This window comes from Anomaloglossus baeobatrachus, chromosome 4 (assembly GCF_048569485.1).
Source record: "Anomaloglossus baeobatrachus isolate aAnoBae1 chromosome 4, aAnoBae1.hap1, whole genome shotgun sequence".
Lineage (NCBI taxonomy): Eukaryota > Metazoa > Chordata > Amphibia > Anura > Aromobatidae > Anomaloglossus > Anomaloglossus baeobatrachus.
The window spans coordinates 589,876,592-589,892,411 of NC_134356.1; the positions used below are offsets into that span (position 1 = coordinate 589,876,592).

At 43.6% G+C, this 15,820-nt stretch overlaps 1 protein-coding gene across 3 annotated transcripts in view; it reads right to left on the reverse strand.

The window, feature by feature from the left end:
• The window catches only part of SLC4A5 (solute carrier family 4 member 5), a 274,330-nt gene that overhangs the window by 44,614 nt on the left and 213,896 nt on the right, over nt 1-15,820 (reverse strand). For all 3 annotated transcript variants that reach the window (XM_075346132.1, XM_075346133.1, XM_075346131.1), the window contains 3 exons: nt 14,994-15,066; nt 9,933-10,001; nt 1,155-1,328 (listed from right to left, as the gene is read on the reverse strand). In XM_075346132.1, coding sequence (XP_075202247.1) covers nt 1,155-1,328; nt 9,933-10,001; nt 14,994-15,066 — 316 coding nt within the window. The remainder of the gene's footprint in view (nt 1-1,154; nt 1,329-9,932; nt 10,002-14,993; nt 15,067-15,820) is intronic.

Genomic DNA, 15,820 nt, shown 5'->3' on the forward strand with positions numbered 1-15,820 from the left:
CTCATCTCCTTCCAGAGCAGTATGATGGCTGGACTTTCCCATCTTGTTTGTACTTGCCATATAATTGTTTGTACAGATGAATAAGGCACCTTCAGGTATCTGGAAATTGCACCCAAGGGTGAACCAGACTTGTTCAAGTCCATAATTCTCTTCCTGAGATCTTGGCTGATTTCTTTTGACTTTCCCATGATGCTACACAAAGAAGCAGTGTATTTCAGGTGTGCATTAAAAATACATCAACAGGTGTGTCTCTAATTAACTCAGATGTTACAAACCTATCAGAAGCTTCAAAAGACTTGAAATCATCATATGGACTGTCCCATATTGTTTAAAGGCATAGTACTCTCAGGGGTACTTTGCATGCTGCGAAATCACTACTGCCGCACATCCGGCACCAGTAACGATGTCGCAACGTATAAAGCCTAGATGCGCTGATACACGATCGCAAAAGCAGCGCCGGTCATTTCCATAATGTCGGTACGATGTTGTTCCTCGTTCCTGCGGCAGCACACATTGCTGTGTGTGAAGCCGCAGGAGCGAGGAACATCTCCTACCTGCGTCCACCGGCTATGCGGAAGGAAGGAGGTGCGTGGGATGTTTACGTCCCGCTCATCTCCACCTCTCCGCTTCTATTGGCCGCCTGCCGTGTGACATCGCTGTGACGCTGCACAACCCGCCCCCTTAGGAAGGAGGCGGGTCGCCGGCCAGAGCGACGTCTCAAGGCAGGTAAGTCCATGTGAAGCTGCCGTAGCGATAATGTTCGCTACGGCAGCTATCACAAGATATCGCATCTGCGACGGCGGCGGGTACTATCGCGCTCGGCATCGCTAGCATCGGCTTGCGATGTCGCACCATGCAAAGTACCCTTTAGTGTATGTAAACTCTCATATTATTCTAGCATTTGGCAAATCTAAATAATTTTGGTTCCTAATTGACCTAAAAACAGGAAAGGTTTTATTCTGATTTCATGTCAGATAGTGAGAAAAACATGCAGATGTGTCTTTTTAGATAGTGGATGTAAACTTCTGATTTCAACTGTATTAAAGGAGTTCATCCTATTATTATATTTTTTGGATATTTATACCCTTTATGTTTTACTTTTATAAAATTTAAAACTACATTTAACATCTATAGACTCCATAATTATTTCTCACCATGACGGGGAAAATGATGGCAGCCACCGTAGACTTAAGAACCCACAGAATAGCAAGACAGACGATCTGGACAACGGTGAAGAGATGGACTCGACGTAGAGGAACGTGCCGGAGATATGCATAGTCAGGCTGGTGCTTTGCGGGCATCATGAAGAGCTTACAGCGGTCCCAGAACTGGGAAGAAGTGAAATCATTTGTATTTATATTTTTTTCAAGTAATGTTGGCATATTTTCTATAAATATAACTATATAGATTGCAATCATGCTTCATTTCTAAAAGTTAATCCCATCTAAAAGAAGTGATGGCAAATTCTTAGAGTATACTTGTGACTTTTTTTATCAGTACGGACCCTTATCGATTGTGAGAATGAAGGGTCCGTACAGCTGGTGAAGTGCTCATTGTACAGGGAAAGCAATGGGAGTAAAGTGCCTCATCCGAACTGTAGCCTCTTTATTCTCAGAATCATTGGGGACCTACACACTGATAAAAAAGTGACAGCACATCCTTTTGATGCCGTTGGGAATATCCCTATAATATGATAAGTACCAGGCTTTTTAGATTATGTGCACACACTGCAGATTTGGTGCAGAAATTTTCTGCATCAAATCTGTACCTTCTGGCAGAAAAATGCACCAAAACCGCATGCTTTTTATGGTGTGTTTTTCTGTCAGAAGTTGCAGAAAATTTCTGCACCAAATCTGCAGCATTCATTTTTTTTTCCATGAGTTTTTGTTTTTTTTTGTAGTGAAGTCAATGGCTGGAAGAGCTACAAAAAAAAACGCAGGAAAAAAAATGCCCCAACAAGTGACATGCTGCTTCTTTTTTCTGCACCAAACACCAAAATCTGTAAAGAGAAAAAACGCAACGTGCGCACAACACTTCATAAATCTCATAGACTTTGCTGGCTTCAGGGTAAGCATGCAGATTGTGGTGCAGATTTCTCAAAAAATGCATTGAGTGCACAGGCCCTTAGGGTTAAAAAATAGAAAAAAATTTCTTAGAGAACGTGACATCTGGTAAAGCAACATTTTAAAATACCTGGTAATGTCCTTTTGCTTTGCTCTGCACCTAAACTAGTAGATGGTGAGCACCATAAAATGGAGGATGGGGGTGTAAGGCTCGGCCATCCCAGGCCTGCAAATCCACTGTGTAAGAAATGCAATGTTTAAAGTTTATGTTATGGTGTAATGTGTATAAATTGCCACTAGGTGGCCACAATGTATTAGCTACTTCCCTGGTACTCCCGGGTTAGGCTACTTTCACACTTGCGTTGAACGGTATCCGTTGCATTGCGTTGTGTAACGGATGCAACGGATGTGTTGCATATAGTGACACAACGGATGCAACGGATGCTGCAAAACAACGCAATTCGTTTTGATTTTTTTTTTTTTTTTTTTCCCGGTTTTACCAGCGGCAGACTATAGTGAACGATCAGCTGATCGTTCCCTGCAGCCGGCCGCTGGGTGATCAGCTGATTGCTCCCAGTAGCCGGCCGCCGGGTGATCAGCTGATCGCTCCCGCCCGCCGGGTGATCAGCTGATCGCTCCCGGCTGCCGGGTGATCAGCTGATCGCTCCCTGCAGCCGGCTGCCGGGTGATCAGCTGATCGCTCCCGGCCGCCGGGTGATCAGCTGATCGCTCCCTGCAGCCGGCCGCCGGGTGATCAGCTGATCGCTGTCACTTGCCGGCGCCCGGGCATGCCGGCGGGCGGGCGCTCAGCTGAGCGCTGTGACTTGCCGGCGGCCGGGCATGCTGGTGGCCGGTCATTCAGCTGAGCGCTGTCGCTTGCCGACGGCCGGGCGCTCAGCTGAACGTTCGGCCACCGCGAGCCAAAATAAAGTTTGATTTAAAAAAAAAAAAAAAAAAAAAAAGAGCATGCGCAGTGAAATCCAGAGGATTCCGCTGCTCAAAATAACGTTACATGCTGCGTTCCTCCCGCTGGGCGGAAGCAACGGAGCGTCGCCCAGCGGAAGCAACGCAGCTCCTTTTGGTACAATCCGTCAACCATACAAGTCTATGGGAAACAGCGGAATCCGTTAACGGATTCCGCTGTTTCCCAAAAGGGCGGATTGTAACGGAAGGAAAATAACGCAAGTGTGAAAGTACCCTTAGAGGGAGTTAGTTTTGGAAAAATAACGGCTAAGGCTAGTTTCACACATCCTTCTTTTTGCCTGTTTGGCGGATCTGGCGCACTCCAGTACAGTGTATACAGTACAATGGCAGCACGACAAGCTCCGGTCACATGCTGTCATATGACTGGAGCATGTGACTCGGAAGTTACAGCACTGCGATTGTACTGTATACACTGTTCTGGAGTGCGCCGGATCCGCCAAACCGGCGAAAAGAAGGATGTGTGAAACTAGCCTAAGAAGTCAGTATGAGGAGAGGCCCAGAGGGAGAGGAACAGACTCAGTCTGTGAGATACGTGTTGGAGGTAAACCCCAATAACTTTAATTTGGTGTGAGCTTCTGGTTCAAATCCGGGTGCCGGACACACAGTGTGGCCTGGGTGGTGGCCATTCTCTGGCAGATCCCTAACTCCCTCAATCAGTGGAAGGTCAGTGGGCTTTTGAAAGAAGAATAGGCCCTGACTGACTGGAAAGACTATTGTTTCTGTCGTGAACAATGAAGCTGAAAAGGATGATGAGGAGCTTAGGGACCCAACAGGAGCCCGAGTACCAGGGAAGTGGTCGGCCGGCAAATTGTATGAATTATCTGTTGCTAATGGTAAACCCTTTGGGGAACAAGAATGTGCACGCCTCAGGCGAGATAACAAACTGTTTTTGAAGTTGACACGTAAAGTTTGGTTGAAAGAACCTGGTACAGAGTCAGTGCTTGTGACGAATGAATAAAAAGTCTGCTTAAGGTCTTCCTGTTCCTGCGCTGAGATGTGAGGAGGGAGAAGGAGCAGCTCCATACAGCCCCTGCAATATACAGCGACCTACAGAAACAAATAGCACCCTAGATCAACATATAAAGGCTGCACTGAATTACCAGCTGTCAGTGCATGGATCTTTATCTCCTCAGAAGTGGAGGAACACCATTCAAGCCCAGAGCAGAGCAGAGGGAGGAGGGGGTGAGTGCAGATAACATGGCACCCACAATGAGGGGGAAGGAGGGGGAGGAGGGAGAGGAACCACAAGGGCTGCTGCAGCAATGTGCAGGGGGCCAAGATAACAGAAGAATTCAGAGTATGCAGAGTGGTACAGAGACATTGGGCTTAGGGGAAAGATATGAGATGGATTACAAAAGGCTGGCAAAAGAAGTGGCAGATCATCTGACAGCAGAAATCAGAGAGGCAATAGCAACCTCAGTGAAGGAGGCTCTGGCTGCGCTGCAGGAGGATGTGGAGCACCATGATATGAGACTGACAGAGGTAGAGCAAAGAGTATCTGATGCTGAAGAGAATCTGACAAGATTGGAGGGCAGATTTAAGGAGCTAAACACTAATGCTCAGCTTATGAAGGATAAAATAGAAGATCTCGAAAACAGATCTAGGAGAAATAATTTAAGGCTGGTGGGTCTGCCTGAGACAGTGACAACAAAATATTTGGACTCAATCTGTGAAAAAGAATTACCCCAGGCTTTAGGCTTACCACATAGCTGCCGTGTAGAAAGAGCGCACAGAGTGGGACCCATAAGGGAGCAAAGAGATGGTCACAGTAACAATGATAATACCCCCAAGCAAGGTGAAATGTCCAGAGCAAGACAGGTTATTATAAAATACCTGGAATACAAAGATAAAGAAGAAATTCTACGGGCCTTCAGGAATAAGAAACAGGCACTATGCATTCAGGGACACAAGATTCTATTATTTGGCGACTATTCGGCAGAAGTCACACGAAAAAGAAAAGCATTTAGCCAGATCTGCACTGCCCTCTATCACAAAAACATTAAATTTCAGCTTTTATACCCATAAATACTAAGAGTAAGAGGAGCAGATGGGGTCACAACGACTTTTCGGGATCCTTCAGAGGCGGAGCGAGAGATACTACAGGACGGGAGAACACGGCGACAGGAGAGGAATGGAAAAGAAGGGACTTTCACTTATCCGAAACATGCAGATCCTGCAAACATAACATCTGCAGTTAGACCCGACAACGAGCCAGAGTGGAGTCAATCGAGATCCAGACCAGCCAGTCCGAAGGAAAAGCGACAGATGGCGACTTCAGCTGGGAAAAGAGGAGGAAGAGGCAGCAGCTCATGAACAAGCAGGCAAGACAAGGACTTAATTTGAGACTGCTGAATGGAGCCGTATGGTGACAAATGTGCCTTAACTCTCTAAAGTCTCGCCTACCTCCTTCTCTCTTTTTCTTTCGCTCCCTTTTTCTCTCTCTCTTTTTCATGCTTATCACTTTTTCCCTTTTATCATTTACTAATGCTTTTTTTTTTTTTTTTTCCTTCTTCTCTCTCTCTTTTTCTTCTCTTAATGACGGTTTTAGAACCTTGATAAATTTATAAAGGCTGTTTAGGGGCAAGGAGTTAATAGCCAATAGAGGGGGAGAGGTGACTTAGTGGGGTGGCTTCATGGAGAGCTTGACTTGAAGCAGGGGTTTGAAAGGAGTCTCAATCATCTCAGAAAAAATGGAAGACGTTAATTGTATTTGTAAAGTTGGGGATGGGAGGGGTTATATACAGTTGGGGGAGGGGAGGGGAGGGGAAAAGAGTTGGGGAATCCATGCGACACGGCCTGAAAAAGGAACTGTTGATTTTGGGGATTATGGTTAAGCTCATTACGTGGAATGTTAAGGGACTCAGATCGCCGCACAAACGAAATATGATACCTCCTCCTCTGTCACCTCTTTATTCAGAGCCTGTAAATTTTCTTCCGTGAGCGTAGGCATTTTTGTTCCTTTTAACCACTCATTTCCTTCTCTCCGATCATGTAACCCCTCCTCTTTATATAAACCTGCATAGAAGTCTCCAGGAATGTCGTTTATCTCTTTGGGATCTGTCGTTTTACTCCCCACAGCGTTTCTCAGTGTCATAATATGTGTCATCGGTCGTCGTCCCCTTGCCAGATTTGCCAATAACTTCCCTGCCTTGTTCCCGAAACGATTCAACTCTGCCTCTTGTTGTGTCCTGTACATACCTTCTTTCCTTTCTACCCAGTTCTCAAAATTGCCCTTCGCCTCCACCCACTTTGCTTTTGTCACCCTTGATGGTTTTTTTAAGAAGTCAGTATATGCTATTATAGTATAATATGGTTATAGGAGAGTTAAAAATGACAAAGGCCCCGGGACCAGATGGCTTTAGCGGGAGTTTTTTCAAAATTATGAAGGATCAAATCTCACCTATACTGACAGAGTTATTCAATAAGATAATGGACGGGGAAAGAATATCGGGTACACTTAATACAGCCTATATAAAGCTCATTCCTAAAGGAGGAAAGAATTTAGAAGATCCATCTAGTTATAGGCCCATCTCGCTGATTAATCAAGACCTAAAAATTTTAGCGAAGTTGATGGCAAATAGGTTAGTGGCAGTATTGCCAGAGATTATAGATCTCCCCCAGGCTGGCTTTGTTAAAGGACGTTCAGTGGTGACAAACATTAGGAAAGTAATGCTAGCAATTGATGTAGTAAAGCAGACGAGAGAAGGGGGGGAGGGGAATCCAGCCTTGATCACCTTGGACGCGGAGAAAGCCTTTGACAATGTGAGGTGGTCATGGCTGGAACAGGTGTTAGATCACCTGGGCTTACACGGAGCTTTTAGGAATTTTGTGAGGGTCCTTTATGCAAATCCTCAGGCAAGAGTGAGTACCCCAGGATTTCTGTCAAAAACATTTCCTTTGATGAAGGGAACCAGGCAAGGATGCCCGATGTCACCACTATTGTTTAACTTGGCTATTGAACCACTGGCTAGACGTTTGAATGAGGGGGGGTGGTTTGAAGGGATCAAGGTAGGGAGGAAGTCATTGCACTCAGCCTTGTTTGCTGACGATATAATCCTGTTCATGAGCAAACCTAAAACACAATTGAGTAGAGTCATAGAACAAATTGAGGAGTTTGGGAGGTTAGCAGGGTTTAGACTTAACAAAAACAAATGTGAAATTCTCTTCTAGGACGGAAAGAGAGCGGAGGGGGAGAGGGGTGCATTATGTGACATTCCAATAGCTAGAAATACAATTAAATACTTGGGAGTACAGGTTGGGAGGGATACAAAAACCATATATTCATTAAATTATTCCCCTTTGATCGAGAAAATTGAACGTGAACTGCAAGGTTGGGCAAATTTGCCGTTGACTCTTCTGGGAAGAAATCATCTAATAAAAATGATGAGCTTTTCCAAGCTTCTCTATCCAATGCAGACAATCCCATTGCTTCTTAAACACTCGGATGTGAACAGATTGACAAAAGCGTTCTCACGTTTTTTGTGGAAGGGATATAGGCCGAGGATTAGTGCCAAAAAGCTAATGTTATCAACAGAAAATGGAGGGATCAGACTACCTAACATCAGGGGGTACAATTTGGCCTGTATCTTAAGACATGTAGTTGATTGGATTAGACGAACAAGTAGGTATTCTGACTGGGATATAGAGGCATAATTTTGTAAACCTTAGGACCTGAGTTTAATCCTACATACCTCCATTCCAAATTTGCCGCCCAACATTAAACACTCACTGATTTGTAGAGACACAGTGATGACTTGGAAGGCGGTTAGGAAAAAGTTCGGGTTAGCCTGGAACATCTCCAAATTCCTTAATATATGGGCTTGTCCTGACTTTCCACAGGGAAGGGAAAATTATCTCTTTAAAAAATGGAGGGAAAAAGGGATTGGAACTCTAAAAAACCTGATGCATGATACAGAACGGAGATGGATGACGTGTGAGGAGTTGAGAGCAATGTATGACTTGCGCCCATTCCAGACTTTCCAGTATGAGCAGGTGAAACAAGGGATAATGAAGAAACTATACAACATAAATAACGAATATGAGGCAAATCAGATGGATGCGATCATATTAAGGGACATCCATGCCACAAATATATCAAGTCTTTATGGAAATATGAGAGAAGTGTTAGTCCCTAACATATCAGGAAGAATGTTGGAAGGGTGGGCAAAGCAGTTGGGAGATCAAGAAGTGGAGGAGAAGATTTTGAATGGTTGGATGGTGATGAGAAAGAAGATTGTGAATGAGAACTTAAGAGATACCCAATTCAGTATCATACATAGAGCTATCTATGGATTTAATATACTGAATGCTAGACATCCAGATAAGATGATGAGTTGTCCAAATAGTGGTACAGAAAAAACAGATCTATATCATGGGATATGGCAGTGCGAAAGGATTGAAAAATTTTGGAAACAAGTCCAAGGGGTAGTGAGGAAAATCTGGAATAGAAATGTAGAGTTAGATCCAATGGTCTGGTTATTTCACTATCAGCATCGGGAGGAGGGAGAGAAAGGGGGAGACAAGTTACCAAATCTTATCCATGATATAGCAATGATAAGTAAAAGGGCTATTCTTCAGAAGTGGCTGGTGAAGGAAACACCAACAAAAGAAGAACTTGTTAATCAATTGAAAAAAACGCTCATGTTGGAGAAGGTGATGGTGGAGAGGTGTAAAGTAAGGATGACAGCAAAATTTTTCAGTAAATGGAGAAAGTTCATAAGCGTTATATGTTCTAGAGAAGAAACAATACAAATAATGTCCACATTTGTGTCTACGGAATGGTACATGAAGGAAGACCTGTCAGGGTCCCTGTGCGAGCTGAAAGTATAGTTGGCCAAATTCTGGGTTGTGTCGCATGGAGAGGGGAGGGGGGGGTGGGAGGGATAGTGTTTATAAGTAATGTTTGTAACAAGTTATCAAGGAATGCTGAAGGGGGGTAGCGGAGACTGAATAATGGAAATATACATTGACGAAGAAGGAGAAGGAGCAAATTTGATGACCGTGACAAATATTTGATCGATAAATTGTAGAGACTATGTTATTTGATATTTTGATTTGTTGACCCTTATTTTCTTCATTCTGTACCCTTTTTTACCATTACAAGAAAAGAAATAAAAATTTGGTTTAAAAAAAAAAAAAAAAAAGTCTGCTTATTATTGTATTGCACTAAAGTGGTGGTTGGGGAGCAGAGGAAGAACACTGGGTTGCGCAGCAGTCGTTCAATGGGCTCTACCACGACTATCGAGGCCCCGACCGCCCCTTTAACAGGGTGCAGAGCGAAGCAAAAGTAGGGGCCCAGGTATTATTGGTTTTTACACAACATCACGTGACATTTCAGCCACTGGACGGGAAGATGACTTTAAGGCTATTCAATGGCTAAGTGATGGCTCTCTGTCATATAATGGCTATCGATTCTTTGGTGAGATATGTTGCTTCTATAGCACTGAAATTTTCTGCAGCGCCGTAGAAATATTGAAGACACTCTCATTAGTCACTTTCCCCAATATGATTTCATTTCCTTATCTCAGATACACAATTTCATAAATAGTCAATTCACTTTGTGTGTTTTAAAACGAGAAAATCTGAATGAAAGCCATACAAACATGGGGAGAACGTACCATCACGCAGAAGTTCTCCATGATTGGATGCAACAAGAAAACAATGCAAAATATAGAGAATCCGGAATTGATTTCCCACAAGTCCTCGGTATCAAGCAATTATTTCAAATTTGTCATCATGTAGAAATGTCCCCCTTCCCCTTGGATACTTGGCTCCATAGCTGCAGATACTACGTTTCGTTGTTTCTGTGATTTCAATATGTCTTTTGGAAGTTAAGGTGTTTTAGCCAACATGTTGGTTTGTAAAGTTACAGGTCCTGATTCTTACCTGGATTCCATTCAGTGAAGCAACACCCATGTACAGAAAAATGCCATAGAGAACAGGCATTGGGATATACTGAAAAACAGGGTCACAAATAAGCTTCAATTAATGAGAACCAATGCAAAGACCATAACTGCATCATTCATATGCTCAGGATATTGTACATTTTTCATTGTGAGGAATGATTTTGGCTTCAGTCACATCTGCTTTCTTAACTTTCTTTATTCTGTTATGTCATAGGAGTGGAACAAGGAAAATTTTGGGAGGAGCAGCAAAAACAACTACCTTAAAAGAAGTTGACTTGTTTGAGCATGAGTTATTTTATTGTTTTATCATGTGGTCTGAGGCATTTTGTATTTAGGACAACACCATTTACAGTATCTTATAAATGCCAATGTTTACCTCTTAGAGTTTGGAGGAATGGAGAGTATCCATCAGCGAGATAGGCGGATTATGATGAGGGCAATCTGGTCTTCCACCCGAGGCCCAAGGGGCCCATCGAAAGATTGCCCTCATTATAATGATTTGTGCGGCATGACATACTCACTTTGTTCCCGTGTCCCCGGGCAGATCTCTGTGCAGGGAAATTTTGTAGAACTATCCTGCCGGCAATATAGGGGAGCTCCCATCACCGACGCAATGACGTCATCAGCCAGTATTGGCACCAGCATGTACACACTAGCATTAAGAATAAGTGTAGCCATGGAGGAATGGAAGTGAGGTGAGTACGTGGCCTTATATTGTTTGTTTTTTTATATGTGTAAGGGATGTGTGGGGGCTCATACTGTATATCAGGGCTTTATAGTGGCTCATGGTGTATACAGGAGCTATGTGGAGGCTCAAGCTGTATATAGAGGCTAAGTGGGGGCTCATGTTGTGTGTAGGAGGCTATGTGGGCTCCTGCTGTATATTGGAGCTATATGTTCAATCTGAAATGTATTGTGCGCAGTGAGCCGCTGGCTCTCTTCACCACGATTGCTATACACACTGTCTGCTAATCAGAGGTTGGCAGCTGACGTCGATTTTCCCGTCATGGCGGCTGCATGATGTCATTGCCATGCGCCACCGCCCCCCTACACCAGCAATAGAGGAGGAAGAGGACATTGTACAATCTGTGAGTGTGGAGAGGGGGACGGAATACTTTTTTTTTTTCCTATAAATGTTTTTGAGAAGAGAGTCAGGACAGGGCCCAATATTACAGGATGGGGAATAAGATTACAGTATTATAGGAAAGAGACATTATTACAGGAAGGGGGTTAGGATAAACGACATTATGATAGGATATGGGCCAGAACAGTGGACATTATTAAAGAAAGGGGCCAGGATGGAGGACATTATTACATATTGGAGGCCAGGATGGAGGACATTATTACATCTGACCAACATGCTGGTGGGATCCTTGGTCAACGTTTTGTACTGGAGCCCATGCGACTCTAGATAATCCATTGGTATGCAGAGCATCCTACTGAAAGGACATTTTAATTTAAGTTTAGTAGGCAACTTGTTAACAGTGCGTCTGTCTCACGACAGAGATGCCGGGTTCACACAAGCATATAAATAAACTTTCTGAGTTTCTACCAGAAAACTCAGACAATTTTATTCTCATTTGACATCCATGTGAAAACCATTTGTATAAAACATCAATTTATAAGGCTAAACACATTTCCCTGTTAAAGTATGTTAAAGATTTGCAATTTATCCATAAAAATTAGATGCCACATGGTGACTGTGTGGAATTTGTTTTTTTTTTTGTACACTCAGACTTGAATGAGTGAGTAAGGGTATGTGCGCACGTTGCTTTTTACCTGCTTTTTACCTGCTTTTTTTGCTGCTTTTTCTTCTGCGCTGTTTAATGCCAAAATGGATGTGTTCTTCTATTCAAGCAAAGTCTATGGGAATTTGGGTTTCTTGTTCACACTATGTTGTTCAAAATGCTGCCTTTTTGTGGCAGAACTTTGGTCAAAAACTCAGCTTTTCAAAGAAGCAACATGTCAATTGTTTTTGCCATTTGGGTTTTGCACTGCAAAGCTGAGTTTTTGACCAAAGTTCTGCCACAAAAAGGCAGCATTTTGAACAACATAGTGTGAACAAGAAACCCAAATTCCCATAGACTTTGCTTGAATAGAAGAACACATCCATTTTGGCATTAAACAGCGCAGAAGAAAAAGCAGCAAAAAAGCAGGTAAAAAGCAGGTAAAAAAGCAACGTGTGCACATACCCTTAGTCTCATCCAATAAATAGAAGAAACTGATGCATGCTGTGATTTTTTTTTTTTTATGATAAAATTTAGCCCGTGAAAAAAACAGTCATCTGCACAGCTCCATTGAATAACATTGGCCTGTGTGCTGTCCATTTTCCTGACAGTGCTTGGACCAAAAATGTGCTCTTGTGAATTTACTCTCAAGGGTGCTTTACACGAGACGACGGATCGTGCGATGCATCGTTGGGGTCACGGTTTCCGTGATGCACATCCGGCATCATACACGACGTCGTCTCGTGTGGAACCTCTGAGCGACGCAGTATCGCTCACAAATCGTGAGTCGTGTACTCATCGCTCAGTTTCATAATATCATTTATTTTTACTTGTGACGGTTGTTCATCGTTCCCGTGGCAGCACACGACGCTCCGTGTGACACCACGGGAGCGATGAACTCTGCTTACCTGCGTCCCACGGCTCCCGCCGGCTATGCGGAAGGAAGGAGGTGGGCGGGATGTTTACATCCCGCTCATCTCCACCCTTCCACTTCTATTGACCGGCGGCTGTGTGACGTCGCTGTGACGCCAAACGTCCCTCCCCATTCAGGAAGTGGACGTTCGCCGCCCACAGCGAGGTCGCTCAGCAGGTAAGTACGTGTGACAGGGGATTCACGACTTTGTGCGCCACGGGCAACTAATTGCCCGTGACGCACAAACGACGGGGGCGGGTACGATCGATTGTGAAATCGCACGATAGGTCGTCCCGTGTAAGGCAGGTTTAAGACTATGTGCGCACTTTGCGTTTTTACCTGCGTTTCAGCTGCGTTTTGAACTGCAGCGTTTTCATGCCAAAATGTCTGCGTTCTGCTTTTCAAGCAAAATCAATGGGATATTGAGCTTTCTTGTGCGCACTTTGCTGTTCAAAACGCTGCGTTTAATTTGCATAAATTTGGGCAAAAACTCAGCGTTCAAAGAAGCAACATGTCAATTGTTTTTGCCATTTTGGCTGCGTTTTGATAACATTGAAGTCAATGAGAAATGTCAAAACGCATCAAATCTCAAAATTCTAGCGTTTTACATGCTTTTTGGATGCTGAAAACATGCGTTTTTGACCTTGAAAACGCATGTTCTTTGAACTTAATATTAATGGAATGATATGTCCCTTTACACACACACACATAGTCCGACAATTAAAAGCTTGAAATTCCATATTTTTTAGTTAATTTTAACATAATTAATAACAGAGACTTCTATAGGAAATCGGGGATCATCGCTGCGCTTGTCACCATTCAATCCAAAGAGTTATTATTCCAAGTCATTTATTTCGGAACATTAACAAAGTCTATGCGTTTCAGGGGTCTCTGACCCTTCCTCAGGACAATGTAAGAGTAATGACACAGAAGATATCATATCTTCTGTGTCATTATTCTTACATTTCCTATAGAAGACTCTCTTTGGATTGAATGGTGACAAGCGCGGCGATGATCCCCGATTTCCAATAGAAGTCTCTGTTTCCATTTAACGGGTCTGCAGCTGTCTCCACCAGCGTTTATGCTTCAATAGGTGTTGTGACTTCTCACAACATTTATAGGTGAGTGCACCCTATAATCCTTTCACTGTTTTTATCAGTTAAGACCCTATGCGCCTGTTCTTTCCTCCACAGTCCATGAATTCCCCAACATAATTAATAAGAAATAGTTATTATTATATTAAAATTAGCTATTTTTTGTCTGATTTAAATCATGATATTTGTTATCATTTTTTTCATAGTGTTTGAATATTTAAACTTTCTTTACCAGTGTCTTTGTAATCAAAACGCATCTGACTAAAAGCAACCAAAAAGCAGGTAAGAAGCTGTCAAAACATGCTAAAAACGCATGCGTATTTACTGCGTTTTTGGGATCTGACCAAACTTTGACAAAGACAAATTCTGCCAAAATATGCGTTTTGAACTGCAACTACGACGACGCAAAGTGCGAACATAGCCTAAAATAGATTTGGCATAGTTTTATGCATTTTCTGCTCTCTTCCTTTTTTTGACTCTTGAATATTTTTGGTACAGTTCACTTTGTTTTCTAATTAATTAGAATAAATTTTTGTGTTACGAAAATTACTTGGTTTCCGTTTATGGAGAATTCTGTATGCCACACTACATAGACTTTGGGCTGGAATCTAGCTTTAAGGGGGCTTTACACGCTACGACATCGCTAATGCGAACTCGTTGGGGTCACGGAATTGGTGACGCACATCCGGCCGCATTAGCGATGCCGTTGCGTGTGACACCTATGAGCGATTTTGCATCGTTGCAAAAACATGCAAAATCGTTCATCGGTGACATGGGGGTCCATTCTCAAAAATCGTTACTGCAGCAGTAACGAGGTTGTTCCTCGTTCCTGCGGCAGCACACATCGCTCCGTGTGACACCGCAGGAACGAGGAAGCTCTCCGCTCTCCTTACCTGCCTCCCGGCCACAATGCGGAAGGAAGGAGGTGGGCGGGATGTTACGTCCCGCTCATCTCCGCCCCTCCGCTTCTATTGGGCGGCCGCTCAGTGATGTCGCTGTGACGCCGCACGGACCGCTCCCTTAGAAAGGAGGTGGTTCGCTGGTCACAGCGACGTCGCCGAGCAGGTAAGTAGTGTGACAGGTCTGGGCGATGTTGTGCGGCACGGGCAGCAATTTGCCCGTGTCGCACAACAGATGGGAGCGGGTACCCACACTAGCGATATCGAGACCGATATCGCAGTGTGTAAAGCCCGCTTTACTCCAGATCTGTGTACTAAATTGAGGTAGAATAATTGATATAAAATAGTATATTTTTCACAGTAAATGTCTAAGCATTTGATGTGGTATATGAAGACAATAAAATCTACCTTGAGTACTGGAGCCAAGAAGACAGAGATCCCAGTGAGAACAAATACAATAATTCCGGTCACTCTCTGTTCCCTGTAATATAAGAAAATTATGTTTTCAGTTCTAACATTCTGGTTCAGAAGACTCAAAAGCTTTTACTGCGTGTCCCAGAAATGGTCAAGTTATGATGACCCAACTCCAAAAAAAAGAGCACTGCAAATAGAGTTCTCGGTATTATGGAAGTCCTGGAATCTCTAAAATCTCAATACCCCCAAAAAAGTCTAGAAAAAAAGGCAAAAATAAAATGACAAATTTGATCATAAGTAATGATGATTGAACCTGTGGATATTTGAGATTGCCGAAAAAAAAAAACAAAAAAAAAAAACAGGTTCAGCAGCCAAACTTGTCCCCGGACACCGAACTCTAAATAAGTCTAAAGCCTGCTTTACATGTTACGATTTCGCATACAATATCGTATGTAATCGTAACCGCCCCCATCGTATGTGCGGCACGTTCAATTTGTTGAACGTGCCGCACAAACGATTAACCCCCGTCACACGTACTTACCCTTCCATACGACCTCGATGTCGGCGGCGAGCATCCACTTCCTGGAGTGGGAGGGACGTTCGGCATCACATCGATGTCATGCGGCAGCTGGCCAATGGAAGCAGAGGGGCGGAGATGAGCGGGACGTAAACATCCCGCCTACCTCCTTTCTTCCGCATTGTCGGCGAGAGCCGCGGGACGCAGGTAAGCTGTCGTTCAATGTTCCCGGGGTGTCACACAATGCGATGTGTGCTGCCACGGGAACATTGCACAACCTCATGTTCAATTTTTGAGGAATGAA